We start from the raw sequence: 17,639 nt of genomic DNA on the forward strand, positions 1-17,639 counted from the left end.
ATGAACATGTAGATTAACAAAAATGAATCATCTGTATGAAGTGTAGAAAACATAATGTTCTGACAGTAACGTTACAAGGAGGGGTTGACGGACTCCAGTTTACTGGTAGGATAAATTCCTAAGATGCAAATGGTTGGGAAATGTATCTCTACTGAATGGTAACAGGGCCTTACAAAAGTGATTATGTTATGTCTAAAACAGTTGATATATTGCATGAAAAAAAAACCTTAGCTAATAAGCCTACATACCGTAATGGCACTAGTATTCAACCCGTTCGGAGAGTTTCCTCACATATATAGAAATATGGAATTTACCTGAATTTCAGACCTGTCTTATTTCCAAGAGCAAATGTTGGTTATTCTTTTTGCGTTATTATTTTCTTCAACCCGTCGACTATGTGCACGGGCAATCGAATTATACGGCGATGGTTTTTGGCACTAGTATTCAACCTAGCGATGAAGGATGGGCCTGTATCTCAATCTGCCCTTGTCCCATCCGACTATGGACTAGACCATTTGAGATGAGACCAGACAGGGAATTAGTCAAAGCCAGAGACTTACATAGATCTAGGTCTAGTTTAGCAATCTAAACCATTTTGAGATTCGCTATCTATCATCACTAGGTTGAATACTAGTGCAATTCAGTGCAAAAGGTCATTGCCACATAATTCGATCCTCCGTGCATACAGTTTACAGATTGATTAAGAAAATACCGACAACAGATTACCCTGGAAATAACAAAGGTATGAAATTAAGATAAATTCCCTATTTCTAAGTATTTGGGGGAATTTGTCAAAATCTTTGAATTATGCCGGGTTGAATACTAGTGCCCATACGGTACATATTGTTGTAAACTGTGTTGCAAAAATAGAATGACATGAAACTTATTTCAATATTCAAACAGGGAACTCAGTAGGTAGGAAAGTTATTTTATAGTTATTTTCATAGAAAATAGACAAAGAGCTCAAAATGGAAGTTCATGTTACTTCGTTCAAAAAGTTAAACATTCAAATAAATAATGAACCATTTTTTGTCTCACCTGCATAGCAGAGTGAGACTATAGGCGCCGCTTTTCCGACGGCGGCGGCGGCGGCGATGGCGACGGCGGCGTCAACACCAAATCTTAACCTGAGGTTAAGTTTTTGAAATGACAGCATAACTTAGAAAGTATATGGACCAAGTTCATGAAACTTGGCCATAAGGTTAATCAAGTATTACTGAACATCCTGCCTGAGTTTCATGTCACATGACCAAGGTCAAAGGTCATTTAGGGTCAATGAACTTAGACCATGTTGGGGGAATCAACATCAAAATCTTAACCTAAGGTTAAGTTTTTGAAATGTCATCATAACTTAGAAAATATATGGACCTAGTTCATGAAACTTATACATAAGGTTAATCAAGTATCACTGAACATCCTGCATGAGTTTCACATCACATGACCAAGGTCAAAGGTCATTTAGGGTCAATGAACTTTGGCCGAATTGGGGGTATCTGTTGAATTACCATCATAACTTTGAAAGTTTATGGATCTGATTCATGAAACTTGGACATAATAGTAATCAAGTATTACTGAACATCCTGTGCAAGTTTCAGGTCACATGATCAAGGTCAAAGGTCATTTAGGGTCAATGAACTTTGGCCAAATTGGGGTATTTGTTGAATTACAGCCATAAATTTGAAAGTGTGTTGGTCTAGTTCATAAAACTTGGACATAATAGTAATCAAGTATCACTGAACATCCTGTGCGAGTTTCAGGTCACATGATCAAGGTCAAAGGTCATGTAAGGTCAAAGAACTTTGGCCACGTTGGGGGTATTTGTTGAATTGCCATCATATCTCTATAAGTGTATTGGTCTAGTTCATAAAACGTGGAAATAAGAGTAACCAAGTATCACTGAACATCTTGTGCGAGTTATAGTAGTTTTCAAAATCAGCACTGCTGCTATATTGAATCGCGTGATGCAGGTGAGACGGCCAGAGGCATTCCACTTGTTTAATGATTTTATGGTGAGCTTTTCATTCATTAAAGGTCAAGTCCACCCCAGGAAAATGCTCACTTGAATAACTAGAGAAAAATCAAACTAGCATAGTGCTGAAAATTTCATCAAAATCGGATGTAAAATAAGAAAGTTATGACATTTTAAAGTTTCGCTTATTTTTCACCTAACAGTGATATGCACAACTAGGTGAGTCAGTCGATGATGTCCATCACTCACTATTTCTTTTGTTTTTTATTGTTTGAATTATACAATATTTCATTTTTTATAGATTTGACAATAAGGACCATCTTGACTGAACCATATAGTATTAAACAATGATAATTTCACATGTTCAGGGAGGAATTAATCGTTGTATCACTTGACAATGAGGAGAAAAATAGAATATTTCATATTTCTTATAATAAAATACAAAAGAAATAGTGAGTGAATGACGTCATCAGTCTCCTCATTTGCATACCAGCCAGGATGTGCATACAGTGTATAACTGTTTTGTGAAATTAAGCGAAATTTTAAAATGTCATAACTTTCTTATTTTACATCCGATTTGATGAAATTTTCAGTGTTTTGCTCTTTGGATTTTTCTCTTTTTATTCAAATCAACTTTTTGTTGGGGTGGACTTGTCCTTTAATGAGGGAAAAATAGGTCCCTTCGAACATTCAAAGTTTTATATATTGTTGGAATATTTGCGTGCATGCATACGTGCATCTCTATGTACAGTGCTATTAACATGCAATCCTTTAACGGGCCCCGTCTTACAAAGAGTTGCGATTGATCCGATCAACCACAACTAAGGAAAGCCAGCAACATCAACATCTACATGTAAAATGCATGTTTGTTCAAAATATTTTCTAGATACATGTATGATGTATATTCATACATTCATCGGTTTCTTGAAAATTCAGTGTGATCCTCTTTGTTTACAAAAGGGAATTGGGCTAATTTTCCTGAGGAAAACATGACATTGATTGATTTCCATGTACATGTTGAGATTGAACGGATCAATCGTAATTCTTTGTAAGATGGGGCCCAGATCTGACAGCATGCGCTAAATTCTTAGGTTCATAATAGTCAACGTTTCTCATAAACTCAGGGACTGCTGTTTATTATTTTTTTCCACACAATTCACTTTCATTACCAGAACTTGCCTTTGTTTCTAAATTTTGACATCATTCATAGGTATTTTTTAAAATTCTTTTTTTAATCATTAGAATCTGTTAGAAAGGAAGCGAAAAGCAGCAGCTGAAAAACAGAAATCAGAAGAGGATGTAGATGATATGAAAAGATCATATGAGGTAGGATAATACTCCACAAATCAAAGAATAGGAATATTAATCTTTTTCCTCTTTTCTTCCATTTTGTATATATATATATTCGAATGAGATATTATTTGATTAGAAATAGATCCTCAATTGAAATATTTATTGAAGACAATATGTGATAAAATGGAATTTTGATATTATTTCTAGAGGATTCAGTTTTGTTATTAGTCCCCCCTTTACCTGAAAATATTTTTTAATTTTTGTAATAGTTTTTGATAGATTGAATCGTTGTTTGTATTTTGTTGAAAGTATTATTTTCACTTCCTTCATTCTAATCATTTGGTAAATGCTTTGTAGTTCTCATTTTTAAGATTGATTTGATTTAAGTTTTGCATGATTATCCGGACTTTGATTTTTGTTTGTGAGTTTGTTTAACGTAGATTGATGCAGATTTGTTGTATGATGAATTGTAGTGAATTACCCGTAATACTTTCAATGTTCATTCACTTTGTCGATCTTTTTTAAGGAAGCTAACAATATGAACTTAAAGGGATGCTCCGGGCTGAAAATATTTATATCTAAATAAATAGAGTAAAGTTCACAGAACAAAATGCTGAAAATTTCATCAAAATCGGATAACAAATAATAAAGTTATTAGTTGCAGCAATGAATAACTAATGCACTTAATCAGTTGTCAATCCAATTGTTTTATTTCTTGTTAGAAAACTTCTGAATAAACCTAATTTCATATAATAAAACACAAAAGAACAAGTGGGGATATGACATCATCAGCCCACCTAATGAATATTCATAAAGACATGCCTAGAACTGTTTCATCGGAATAATGTAAATCTTTAAATTCAATAATTTTGTTATTTGTTATCCGATTTTGATCAAATTTTCTGCATTTTGCTTTTATTGAGATATAAATATCTCCAGCCTGGACCATTCCTTTAATCATTCATTCAGAGAGGAAAAAAATACATTATGTATTGAAAAAATATGAATGTACAATTTTAGGTGAAGGATATATTGAACAGCTGAATATTTAAAGTCAAATCATGAATTCTTTTGTATTTTATTCATTCATTGATTTGCAATATTATACTACATTCAATGCAAAGATATCAAATTCTATTTCTATACATGTATAAGATTTAAATCTGCAGATGGCAGTAATGTTTTGTTTTTTTGTCGTTCACATTATTGCATTGTTCTTGATTTTAAAGGATGAAATCTCACTATTGAAGAGTAAAATCAGGCACCAGAAGACATCAACAGATGCTGCTACAGCCGAACAGGTAAGACCACAGAGAATCATAAAATCGTGTAGATATTAAACCATTGATTACATGTACCAATACAACTAGCTTTGATAAGCTTAACACTTCCAGTGTGGACCTTATTTAAATATACTGAGGCCCCTATTTTGAAGTCTGGCTTAACCTACATGTGTACATGTAGGCCATGGTCTACCTCTGTGTTAAAAAATTATGGAAAGCCGAAAATTTCAAAATTTCATTGACATCATTATCTCACTCATTATTATTTGTTCATGTTCCTTTCACTTTATTGTTCATGGTTATGTTGCCCAAGTGGAAAGGGAGCTTGAAACCCAATGGAGGGAACACTCTGGTTTCATTATATCATCCATTATTATTATTACATTTGCCTTTCATTGCTGTTCATGGTAAGGTTGCCCAAGTGGAGAGGGAGCTTGAGACCCTTGGAGAGAACACTCTGGTTTCATTATATCATACATTATTATCATTACATTTGCCTTTCATTGCTGTTCATGGTAAGGTTGCCCAAGTGGAGAGGGAGCTTGAAACCCAATGGAGAGAACACTCTGGTTTCATTATATCATCCAATATTATTATGACATTTGCCTTTCATTGCTGTTCATGGTAAGGTTGCCCAAGTGGAGAGGGAGCTTGAGACCCAATGGAGAGAACACTCTGGTTTCATTATATCATCCATTATTATTATTACATTTGCCTTTCATTGCTGTTCATGGTAAGGTTGCCCAAGTGGAGAGGGAGCTTGAGACCCTTGGAGAGAACACTCTGGTTTCATTATATCATACATTATTATCATTACATTTGCCTTTCATTGCTGTTCATGGTAAGGTTGCCCAAGTGGAGAGGGAGCTTGAAACCCAATGGAGAGAACACTCTGGTTTCATTATATCATCCAATATTATTATGACATTTGCCTTTCATTGCTGTTCATGGTAATGTTGCCCAAGTGGAGAGGGAGCTTGAGACCCAATGGAGAGAACACTCTGGTTTCATTATATCATCCGTTATTATCATTACATTTGCCTTTCATTGCTGTTCATGGTAAGGTTGCCCAAGTGGAGAGGGAGCTTGAAACCCAATGGAGGGAACACTCTGGTTTCATTATATCATCCATTATTATCATTACATTTGCCTTTCATTGCTGTTCATGGTAAGGTTGCCCAAGTGGAGAGGGAGCTTGAAACTCAATGGAGAGAACACTCTGGTTTCATTATATCATCCATTGTTATTAAAACATTTGCCTTTCATTGCTGTTCATGGTTAGGTTGCCAAGTGGAGAGGGAGCTTGAAACCCAATGGAGGGAACACTCTGGCTTCATTATATTATCCAATATTATTATGACATTTGCCTTTCATTGCTGTTCATGGTAAGGTTGCCCAAGTGGAGAGGGAGCTTGAAACCCAATGGAGGGAATACTCTGGTTTCATTATATCATCCATTATTATTATGACATTTGCCTTTCATTGCTGTTCTTGGTTAGGTTGCCCAAGTGGAAAGGGAGCTTGAAACCCAATGGAGGGAACACTCTGGTTTCATTATATCATCCATCGTTATTATGACATTTGCCTTTCATTGCTGTTCATGGTTAGGTTGCGCAAGTGGAGAGGGAGCTTGAAACCCAATGGATGGAACACTCTGGTTTCATTATATCATCCATTATTATTATGACATTTGCCTTTTATTGCTGTTCATGGTTAGGTTGCGCAAGTGGAGAGGGAGCTTGAAACCCAATGGAGGGAACACTCTGGTTTCATTATATCATCCATTATTATCATTACATTTGCCTTTCATTGCTGTTCATGGTAAGGTTGCCCAAGTGGAGAGGGAGCTTGAGACCCAATGGAGGGAACACTCTGGTTTCATTATATCATCCATTATTATTATTACATTTGCCTTTCATTGCTGTTCATGGTAAGGTTGTCCAAGTGGAAAGGGAGCTTGAAACCCAATGGAGGGAACACTCTGGTTTCATTATATCATCCATTATTATTATTACATTTGCCTTTCATTGCTGTTCATGGTAAGGTTGTCCAAGTGGAAAGGGAGCTTGAAACCCAATGGAGGGAACACTCTGGTTTCATTATATCATCCATTATTATTATTACATTTGCCTTTCATTGCTGTTCATGGTAAGGTTGCCCAAGTGGAGAGGGAGCTTGAAACCCAATGGAGGGAACACTCTGGTTTCATTATATCATCCATTATTATTATTACATTTGCCTTTCATTGCTGTTCATGGTAAGGTTGTCCAAGTGGAAAGGGAGCTTGAAACCCAATGGAGGGAACACTCTGGTTTCATTATATCATCCATTATTATTATTACATTTGCCTTTCATTGCTGTTCATGGTAAGGTTGCCCAAGTGGAGAGGGAGCTTGAAACCCAATGGAGGGAACACTCTGGTTTCATTATATCATCCATTATTATTATTACATTGCCATTCATTGCTGTTCATGGTAAGGTTGCCCAAGTGGAGAGGGAGCTTGAAACTCAATGGAGAGAACACTCTGGTTTCATTATATCATCCATCGTTATTATTAAAACATTTGCCTTTCATTGCTGTTCATGGTAAGGTTGCCCAAGTGGAGAGGGAGCTTGAAACTCAATGGAGGGAATACTCTGGTTTCATTATATCATCCATTATTATTATTACATTTGCCTTTCATTGCTGTTCATGGTAAGGTTGCCCAAGTGGAGAGGGAGCTTGAAACTCAATGGAGAGAACACTCTGGTTTCATTATATCATCCATCGTTATTATTAAAACATTTGCCTTTCATTGCTGTTCATGGTAAGGTTGCCCAAGTGGAAAGGGTGCTTGAAACTCAATGGAGGGAACACTCTGGTTTCATTATATCATCCATTGTTATTATTAAAACATTTGCCTTTCATTGCTGTTAATGGTTAGGTTGCCCAAGTGGAAAGGGAGCTTGAAACCCAATGGAGGGAACACTCTGGTTTCATTATATCATCCATTATTATCATTACATTTGCCTTTCATTGCTGTTCATGGTAAGGTTGTCCAAGTGGAAAGGGAGCTTGAAACCCAATGGAGGGAACACTCTGGCTTCATTATATCATCCATTATTATTATTACATGTACATTTGCCTTTTATTGCTGTTCATGGTAAGGTTGCCCAAGTGGAGAGGGAGCTTGAAACCCAATGGAGGGAACACTCTGGTTTCATTATATCATCCATTATTATTATTACATGTACATTTGCCTTTTATTGCTGTTCATGGTAAGGTTGCCCAAGTGGAGAGGGAGCTTGAAACCCAATGGAGGGAACACTCTGGTTTCATTATATCATCCATTATTATTATTACATTGCCATTCATTGTTGTTCTTGGTAAGGTTGCCCAAGTGGAAAGGGAGCTTGAAACCCAATGGAGGGAACGCTCTGATAGACTCCTCTTACAAGCCAAAGAGAAACATGAGAGAGAGATGGAAGACACCAGAGACGAGAAAGAACAACTCAAGAGGAAATTAGCTGCTACTGAAGCAAAGGTATGGGGGAAAAACATTGTTACACGACTTGTATGATTAACAATGATAATGATATGCATTTAAATGATGCCATCTATCTAGAAATGTTCTATTCCAAGGCGCACAAGAAAAAAGAAAAAAAAATGGATGAGTGTCATAGGGGGTGTTGCACGAAAGTATTTGCAGTCAATTGCAAATATTCTGTTACAATATTACAATCAATAGATCAATTTTAGCTGCAGCAAGTCAGATTACACTCCTTGTTTCAAGAAGCAGATTAGCAATCAATCGCAAATTTCCAATTTATTGCAAGACATATGATTGATTGAGGGACCGAAAATGAACTTGCAATTGATCGCAAGTTTCTTGCAACGCCCCATTAGTGCCTAGAACCGATTCTGTTAGAAAGATAAGACTTCAGATTAGATTTGAAAGTCTCTAGTCTCTAATACGATTATTGAATGTAATGGTAAATCATTCTAAAGAGAAGGTGCTCCGCAGATAAAGCTCGCTCACCATAGGCTACTCGTGTTGGGGGGGGGGGGGTCTCTAGAAGAAGCTGGTATGATGATCTCAGGCTACGAGCTGGAGTACAGTATAAGGCGTGATAGGTCTAATAAATAATTTGGGTGCCATACCATTCAAAGCTTTCCAAGTGAGAAGAAGTAATTTAAATTCTTAATTCCGTATAGGCAAATTCTTAATTCCGTATAGGCAACAATTGTAACGTTTTAAGATCTTGAAAAAAGATTACTCATAAGGATCCTGTATATGTTTATAGATTGATACAATTAATATTATAATATCTTTTGCTATTGAACTCACGTGTTATGTTTTCTGTTGACAGTAATTTTTTTTTGTATAGATTAGATTGATGAATAGAAGTCTCTTTTCTTTCAAAATCATACCTTTTCTATTCAGACTAAATAAGAAATACACAATACATACTGTATCATAAGTTGTACGTTTGGTTAGGAATTCCAGTTGCATTTTGAAAATCAGATCAGGTTTTTGTAATGAACCCCTGGGGCCTACTGCATAAAAGAAAAACTCTCTTTTTTTATGTGTTTGTGTCAGAAGCATAAGTTTGCTTGCCAGAGTTTTTTTTTAATTTTCCATTTTTTTTTAATGGCAAAAGTTTTATGCAACTGACCCCAGATTATAACTTTGTTCATGTTTAGGCCTATCCTTTGTTTAGTGGGTGTGTGTCTTTTTAATTGAATTCTTTGGATACATGCAAGTAGGAAATAAGATATACAAAATCTAGAAAGAATTGAAAAGCAAGCCTCTAAAATAACAAAAGAAAACTTGTGCTTTCAGGATGAGAATGATGCATGATGGTAGAATTCTCGAAAAAGCCAAAGATTTCCTGACCAATGAGAACCATGCTCTCCACAAATATTATAATTTTATGAGGTCAGTCAAACGTCGGAGATAACCTCCCGGCAGAACCTCACGCTTCGTAAATTATTTTGTTCCTGTTTCAATTTGTACATTTAATAGCCATACCTAAAATGGTATTACCCCCCCCCCCCGGCCTTTAACTCAATTTCACTTTTCTTTGTTTAGTAATTTGTATAATGTTTACGTATACATGTATGTATCATTATAATTTTGTGTGTATCATAAGACATTCTGAATTATTTTGTGTGATCAAATTGAATTTCCATTTGTACCTGATTGCATTACGGACAATAAAAATTTCTGAATCTGTAGATGCTTAACATCCGGGCTAATGAAGACAACAAAGATGATGTAGAAGGACTCAAGAAACAAGCCCAAGAAATGGAAGTCTGGAAAGAGAAGGTAAGGGTTAATCTGAAATATTTCACTGAATATTGCAAAATACAAAATGTTAATACATGTATCTTCAGGCTTTGCCTGAGTTTAGGCCATGATAACTTCCCATTTCGGGCAGTTTTGGGCTATACATGTATAGTGTACAACACATATGGGGCATTAACATGTTCTGGCTTCTTTTTAAGCCAAGTGAGTAAAAATGACTGGCACCCCTGTTTTATGGATCCTAATCAAATGATTATATCATCTGACCATTCATTTATTTTTAGCTAACAGGAGAATTTGCTAATGACTACATGTACATGTAGCTCTATTGACCGGTCATACATGTACATATAGGTATATGAGTTTGAATTTGACTTTATTTTACATGTCGCTGCTGGGCTGATATCTCAAAATTGAAATATTTTTATGACAGCTCAGAATAAGCTAGATTTTAGAGTTATAACTTGGGTGGCAACTTCTTTTGCCTCAACAGAGTTCTTTACAGGTATCAGGAGACTGTTTTTTAGGCAATATGAGTCTGCCACCATTGCTATATTAAAAAACAGCCTTTTCTAAGCTGCCTTAAAAATTATTTAATGCAGTTGGAGGTTTTATTGGCCCAGCCACAATATTTAACAAGTAAACATACATGTACATGTACATGTAGGACACAAAAAATAATAATATCAGAATATTCAACATAATTTAAATCAGACATGGCATAATTCATTTTTCTCTCTCTCTTTCTCTTATCACTAATAATCTCTCTCCCCCTCCTCTGTCTCTGTGTGCATCTCTCTCTCTCTCTTTTTCTCTCTCTGTCTCTATCTATCTATCTATCTATCTGTCTGTCTGTCTGTCTGTCTGTCTGTCTGTCTGTCTGTCTGTCTGTCTGTCTATCTATCTATCTATCTAACTGTCTCTCTCTCTCTTATCACTTTCTTCCAATGCACACATCAGTATGACAGCCTCCACTCGAGTGCAGTGAGCATGAAGGAACGATACGAAACAAGGATCAAGGAACTTATACAGGAAAAAGCTGCTGCAGCCGCATCGTCGGCCACCATCGGACCAACGAACATCGTCGATGAGGTAGGTTGCATGATTGTTCTGAGCCAATCAGAAGCAAGGATTTCAGTAGCTTCTAACAGTCAGTGAAAATCACTGTTTGTTTTATGAAATGCTTCTCAGTGCACACAAAATTTCAATAATTCATATTGTGCATGTGCAATTCATCATACTTGAAATTCTGAAATCACCATGGATCTAAACAATAGATTTTATCTGTGGTATCTTCTGTAAATACACAGCTTGTTAACATAATGGAGGTTAGTTTTTTATTTAAGGCTTGAACCAACATACATGTATTTCATCCATTCTTATGTAGGTTTGAGTCACATAATTCACCTTTGTTTTATCTTTGACCTTGGTATGTTTCTGCTATATCCCAGAGCAAGATTGTTGTGGAAAATTTCTACCACTTTTTAGATATTCGGCTTACGTTTAACCCTTGACCTTTGTATAATTGTACTCTATCCAAGCTATAGAAGGTCATGAACAATTTCTACTAAGCTCTAGATAGATAACTTACATGTACTTAACCTTTGACCTTTGGATGTTTATACTCTATCCCAGTTCAAGAAGGTCATGAGCAATGTCTACTACCCTCAAGATAGATATCTTACTTAACCTTTGACCTTTGTATATCTACATGTATACTGTACAGTATTTTGCATCAAGAAGGCCATGAACATTGTCTACTACCCTCTAGATAGATAACTTACTTAACCTTTGACCTTTGTATGTTTATACTCTATCCCAGGTCAAGAAGGTCATGAACAATGTCTACCATTCTCTACGAGGGGAGATTGACACCAGCGAGAACTACAAGGGTGGTGAGGTCCTTAACATCATCATGAACACCATCAAGGTGAGCGTGGCAAAGGTTGGCAAGTAGGAATGACCTTTGACCCTTAGTCATCACCCAGTGTGACCTTTTGACCTTTTGCAGTGTGGTGTTGGGAAAGGTTGCATAGAGTCCCTAATGGGAATAAGCTTCTTTGTGTGTATCTGGACTCTGCTGGTGAGGGCCTGTTTTTAGCCTGTCACAAACATTGACCTGTTGACCTAAGGGACTCTATGACCTCTTTTTGAAAATCTTGTCAATTAAATAATGGTCATAACTTAGATCAGTAACCCATTCACATTGATTTCAAACACTGAAAATGTGACCACATACATGTATTAATGATTTCAATGAGGTTTGTGACGTGTTCACTTCAATGAGCATAATAATGTCTTACGCAGGATTTTCCAAAACCTGTTTATTTGGGGTCAATTGTCGTCCTGATCAGTTTGTGTACAGCTTTCACACTGATTAATTTTGGTCTCTGTTTCGAAAGAAATGATACTTCAAAGCAGTCAGTACTGCCATAATGAAACAAAATAATATATAAAGATCCAAAAGATATTTCGAGCACACTTGAAAATCAGTTGTGTAATATGAAGGTCACAAATGGAAGGTCACAGGTCAAGGGTCGCAAAGCTGCATTGGACATTGAGAGTGCCAGTAATTTCTAACAAAATGACACTGTTTGGCGGTTTGATACTGCCATAAAGATTGCTGTAAATTGAAGAAAAAACACAATATTTTGATTATTGTATTATATATTATGAAAACTGATTTAAAATCGGCCAACAATTCCTTATTTCCCTGGTGGATATGGTTCCATATTTTTTAAAATATTTAATCTTTAATATCACATTGTTAACATTACCATTCATTACTATGATGTTTGCCTTCCTTTATATTCTTTTATGATACATATTATTAGACTACATATATTGGCTGTGTTTCACTATATTCTTTCAACCATACGGTGTTTCACAAGGTTGTATATTGAATTATGAACAACTCAACGAATGATTGAATTATGGCAAGCTCATAGTGAATCTCAATCATTTTTAATCACATTATTTCACTAATCAAATATATCTTAATGTTGATTAATATTATCAAAATATATTTTTTTTTAATGGATAGGATAGTATTTGCCATGATTATAATGACAGTGTTTGACTTATAATCATCTTTTAAAAAAAAATGAGGAAATATCTTCTTCATGCTCCAGTTATTTTTGCAGTCATGCTCAGCTTATGACCAGTCCCGTGAACGAACCTGATATGGGGGATATTGCAAGAAACTTACAATTGATCACAAATCAGTGTTAGGCTCTCCAATCAATCATAAGTCTTCCAATCAACAGCTAACTTGCAATTGATTAGTGGACAACCAGTGGTCGATTGGAAAATATGAATTGATGTGCTGTAGTAAAAAGTGATGTATCAATTTGGATTACAATTTTGTAATTGATTGCGAAGGCTCTTGCAAAACCTCCATAGTTGTTTAATCGCACATTTACTGGGTTTAACCGCACATTTACTGGGTTTAACCATATAGTTCACCTTCTTGTGCTTGCATGATGTTCAAAATAGGGACCAGTTTTCACAAAACTGGCTGTCACTTGCAAACTACAAGTTACTGTTATAAGCTGCTGAAATCATTTTATGTGATTGGCTGAGAGCAAACATTTCATTGAATTTGAATAATTGTAATTGAAAGCAAGCTTAGTGAAAAAGGGCCCAGTCTGAGTCATGAAGCTAATTTTCTCAACAGAAGGATAGAGTTGTAGTCGCAAAAAAAAAATTTAATTTGAAATCATGGTGCTTAGTTGCTTATCCCTTTTATTCAAGCCATGCATTTTAGTGATTGGGGAATTGTCCCTTTCTCAAACTTATGGTTATGGAGCTTCATTTGTAGCACAAAACAAGCAAGAAAGAAGCATGAAATACAGTTTGAGGGCTCTTGTCAATTATGATGCAGTGCAATTGTAAAACATTCTGTGATTTAATTTGATCTTTATGTACCTTTGAATGTATTTATTAGGGCATTGTGAGATTTAAACAAAAAAAGATCCAGTTGACTATTTGAAAACTGACGGTATTTCAGATAAATGTGCGATGTGCTAAATACCACTTTGACATTTTCATTGTTCATGCTTGCAATTATCTATTGTAGTTTGTATTTTTGTAATTGTTTCTGCCCCCTTTCCCCTGTGTACCATAAACCATGTCTATGTTCGTTATCTGTCTTTTGTATGTTCCGTTATACTAATAACTGTAATACCCTTTTTGCTGCAAAGCTTGTTGATGGCAAGTTTTTCTGATATAGCGCCTGTAGCTTGCTTTTCTTTGAGTGTGTGTGTTAATTATCAGTTATTTCAAATCTTCTAAGATAAGGAATTGAAATCACTGTAGGTAATAAAGGTTATTCTCATTTAGTAAACGTTACAAATGTACTTATAGAAAGGTCACTGTTACTTTACTGGAAGGTATACTGTTTTATGCATGTGGCTGATTTGTTTGCAGTGTCTTAAATGTATCTAATCCTTTTCTTTTAGGCATATTTTTGCTCTTATTTCATCCCCCCCCCCCCCCGAGACATTGGCATAGATATGTGACAACCCTATATTCAAATGGGTTTGATTTAATAGACCCCCCCCTCTCCCATTGAACAATAGACACGCTGCATCAATGTGGGAAGCTTTGGCAAAAATCATAAAAATCACACTTTTCTGATTCAATTTAAAGATGTTTTTCATTGCATTACAGTGTACCGAATCATTCGGTATTGTGCTTTATATACATCTTGGCGTTATGGAGTAAGAAAATTCTCGAAATCATGTTACATAATTTTTTATGGAAAATTCAACAAAGTACATGAACACAAATCATTTGCAAATAATTTTGGTGATTTATCAGATCATTTTTTATTGCTACCATGTTTTTTTCATTGCATTACAGTGTACTGAATCATTCAGTATTGTGCTTTATTCTTGGGTTTATGGAGTAAGGAAATTCTCAAAAGCATGTTACATGATTATTTGATGGAAAATTCAACAAGGTACATAAACACAAATACAAATGAATAATTTGCAAAAAAAAATGGAGATTTATCAGATCATTTATTTGCTACCATATTGTTATCTAGAGAGGATTATATTATTCTACAAACTAAATATTAATGTCATTTACAATTTAATTTCAGACTAACATAATTCACTTTATTACACTGAAATTCAATTCATTGTAATTCATATATATTTACCACTGCTTCTGTGGAATACTGATCGTAACAAATAATTTGATAACAGATCTTGCAGTATAGTTTTAGCTTGATTTGTGCTTAACTAATGATATTAAGTATTCCATGCAAGTTCCTATAGATCCTATTTAATATAAGATATATGACCAAAGAGTCAATAATATATTATTACATGTTTTTATGTCAAATAATTATGATAAACATATACATGTAGCAGATATAAATTACATGCATTATTGGTACATGTAGTTTTATTTACAGATAATTTACATCATACGTATGTACATGTATGTATGGTTTGCTCTAGTGTACATGTAATAGAGAGAGGAAAAAAGAGCAAACATGCATTATCAATAGAAATAGTTTATAAATATATAAATATGAACATATATTTACATTGAAGTACATAACATTATAGCCTGGTTTGCATGCAATATTAGTTGAAATCTGTGCAATGATATCTTTTTAATGAATGACAAAATAAACTTGTATACATTTGATAAGTAAATTATGTGAATCCAATTTTCTCAATTTTCTGTAAAGTGTGCCATTAATCATATCTAAGTCAATACATGGCATGTTCTTTAACTTAGACTGTAAAGTAATATTTCATTCACTTCTCATGTCTATAAGTAATATTATGAGGATAGGGGACTTCAATTAAGGTATGAAAATTAAAAGGATATATTTATTTGAAAGGAAAACAAATAATGAGATAGAGAGGGGGACAAGGGGAGGAATTAAAAAGAAACATCTAGATGTACATTACATACAGTGAGAGGTGTGATATGCTCACAGAAGAGAGAGAGGGAGAGAGAGAGAGAGAGAGAGAGAGGGGGTAGAAGAGGAGGCAAAGGGATAAAAAGAGAGATATAGCAAGAGAGATAGCAAGGTATAAACCTAGAAGAAGATAGAGAGAGAAAGGGATAGAGATATTGAAAAAAAAGGAAATACAGAAAGAATGAAAGACAAAAGGATAGGGAAAAAATATATTAGAAGCTTTATTTTAGTAAGATGAACAATCAGTACATTTAGAATAAAGACCTGGAAAATAACTGCAAAATTTTAAGAGATTTAACCAGTTTCCATGGATGAAGCTTATACATGTACTTGAGTAATAAATAAGTAAGTACATGTAATAAGTAGATAATAATTCGAATGAAACCTTTTTCTATATCATTTTAATTGCAATCGTATATATTCAACTTAAAGAGATGGTCAAGATGCAATTATTTTATTTACACAACATAGAGTATAACGTAGGTCATTTAATCAGAAATCAAATAAAAAATAGGTGAAAAGTACATAAAATAATGATTAGTAAATAAGTGTCGCAGCTTTGATGGTGAAATTTCAAGTGAGTTGCATGAACAGCATGGACTGAAGATACAATGAATGACTGCATGTAGAACTGCATTATGGGAAGCGTTTCATCAATATTCGTCATTTTAAAAGTTGACAGATGTAACTTTTTCCCATTTTTATTGGATGGGAAAGTAGAGATGTAAAAGTTTATATCTGTCAGAAAAAATATCTGTCAAGTCCTTTCGTGAAAATGCTTCCCAGGGAAACATTTTCCATGGACATTTGTCATCCGACTAGTTGTAAGATCCGACAACTTTCCTTGTTTTGATGGGCTGAGAGGCTAAAGTGTCCATCTGTTACAGTAAACCTTGTGCATTGACGTCAGTGTGCCACCATCTTAGAGGCTGGAGCCATTGCCTTGCATGCATTGGAGTTCTGCAGTTGGCACATCTTTGACAACTCCGTTTATGTGTATTCCTATGTCCTCTGAGGGAGGGCGCTATGAGATTATGACATCAAATGCCTAAGGTCTATAACAGTAACTGTCGGATAAAACAGACTTTGTCAGACAAAACATCCGACAAGTCCTCTCATGAAACGCTTCCCAGGTCTCCCAAGCTATGATCCAGTCATTGTTTATTGACAATGCCTTTTGGCTGACTGTATTGCATGTAAGCATGACAGGTATTTTTTCCTTCTTGTTGGAAAGAAAAAAAAAAGCATTGAGGATGGTATACCATGGTATGTTTGATGCAACAGGCCTAGAGTTTATTAGTTGACTTTTGATGTGTGAATTGTTGAATATACTATACAGTGTGAACCTTCAGCTTCTCGTACTCTTCATGGCATTAAATGTCATTAGTAGAGTCTATGGAACCTTTGTACCTTTAAATCAAAGCAGGCGAGATCTACATGTACATGAAGCTGGATATACATGTACATGATGCATCTCCACACTCCCCCTCCCCTTCGTCCCTCCCCATACACAAGCCTCCTAACCACAAATTGTAATTATACTCTTTTCTTTTGTATAAGTGCATCTCCAATTTGCATATCCAGTTGATAAAGAACAGGGCCGCTGATCTATCTGGATGTATATGAGGCATATCCCCCCTCCCCTTCACCCCTCCCAATATATATACCTCCCAACCACAAATTGGAATTATACTCTTTTCTTTTTGTTATAAGTTCCTCTCCTACTTGTCATTTTTTGAAGTAATAACCTGACTTGTTCTTTGTTTTTGCTTCATTGTTATATTTTGTCGAAACTGATTTTTTTTTTGTCATGCAGACCCTTTAACATTGTCTTTGCCCTTCAGGATTTAAAAAAACAAATT

At 35.1% G+C, this 17,639-nt stretch overlaps 1 protein-coding gene across 22 annotated transcripts in view; it reads left to right on the forward strand.

The window, feature by feature from the left end:
- The window catches only part of LOC129277685 (FK506-binding protein 15-like), a 92,051-nt gene that overhangs the window by 65,094 nt on the left and 9,318 nt on the right, over nt 1–17,639 (forward strand). For all 22 annotated transcript variants that reach the window (XM_064109930.1, XM_064109921.1, XM_064109925.1 and 19 more), the window contains 6 exons: nt 3,212–3,295; nt 4,492–4,563; nt 7,917–8,069; nt 9,765–9,854; nt 10,794–10,925; nt 11,656–11,763. In XM_064109930.1, the coding sequence (XP_063966000.1) occupies nt 3,212–3,295; nt 4,492–4,563; nt 7,917–8,069; nt 9,765–9,854; nt 10,794–10,925; nt 11,656–11,763 (639 nt within the window). The remainder of the gene's footprint in view (nt 1–3,211; nt 3,296–4,491; nt 4,564–7,916; nt 8,070–9,764; nt 9,855–10,793; nt 10,926–11,655; nt 11,764–17,639) is intronic.

This window comes from Lytechinus pictus, chromosome 15, assembly GCF_037042905.1.
Source record: "Lytechinus pictus isolate F3 Inbred chromosome 15, Lp3.0, whole genome shotgun sequence".
Lineage (NCBI taxonomy): Eukaryota > Metazoa > Echinodermata > Echinoidea > Temnopleuroida > Toxopneustidae > Lytechinus > Lytechinus pictus.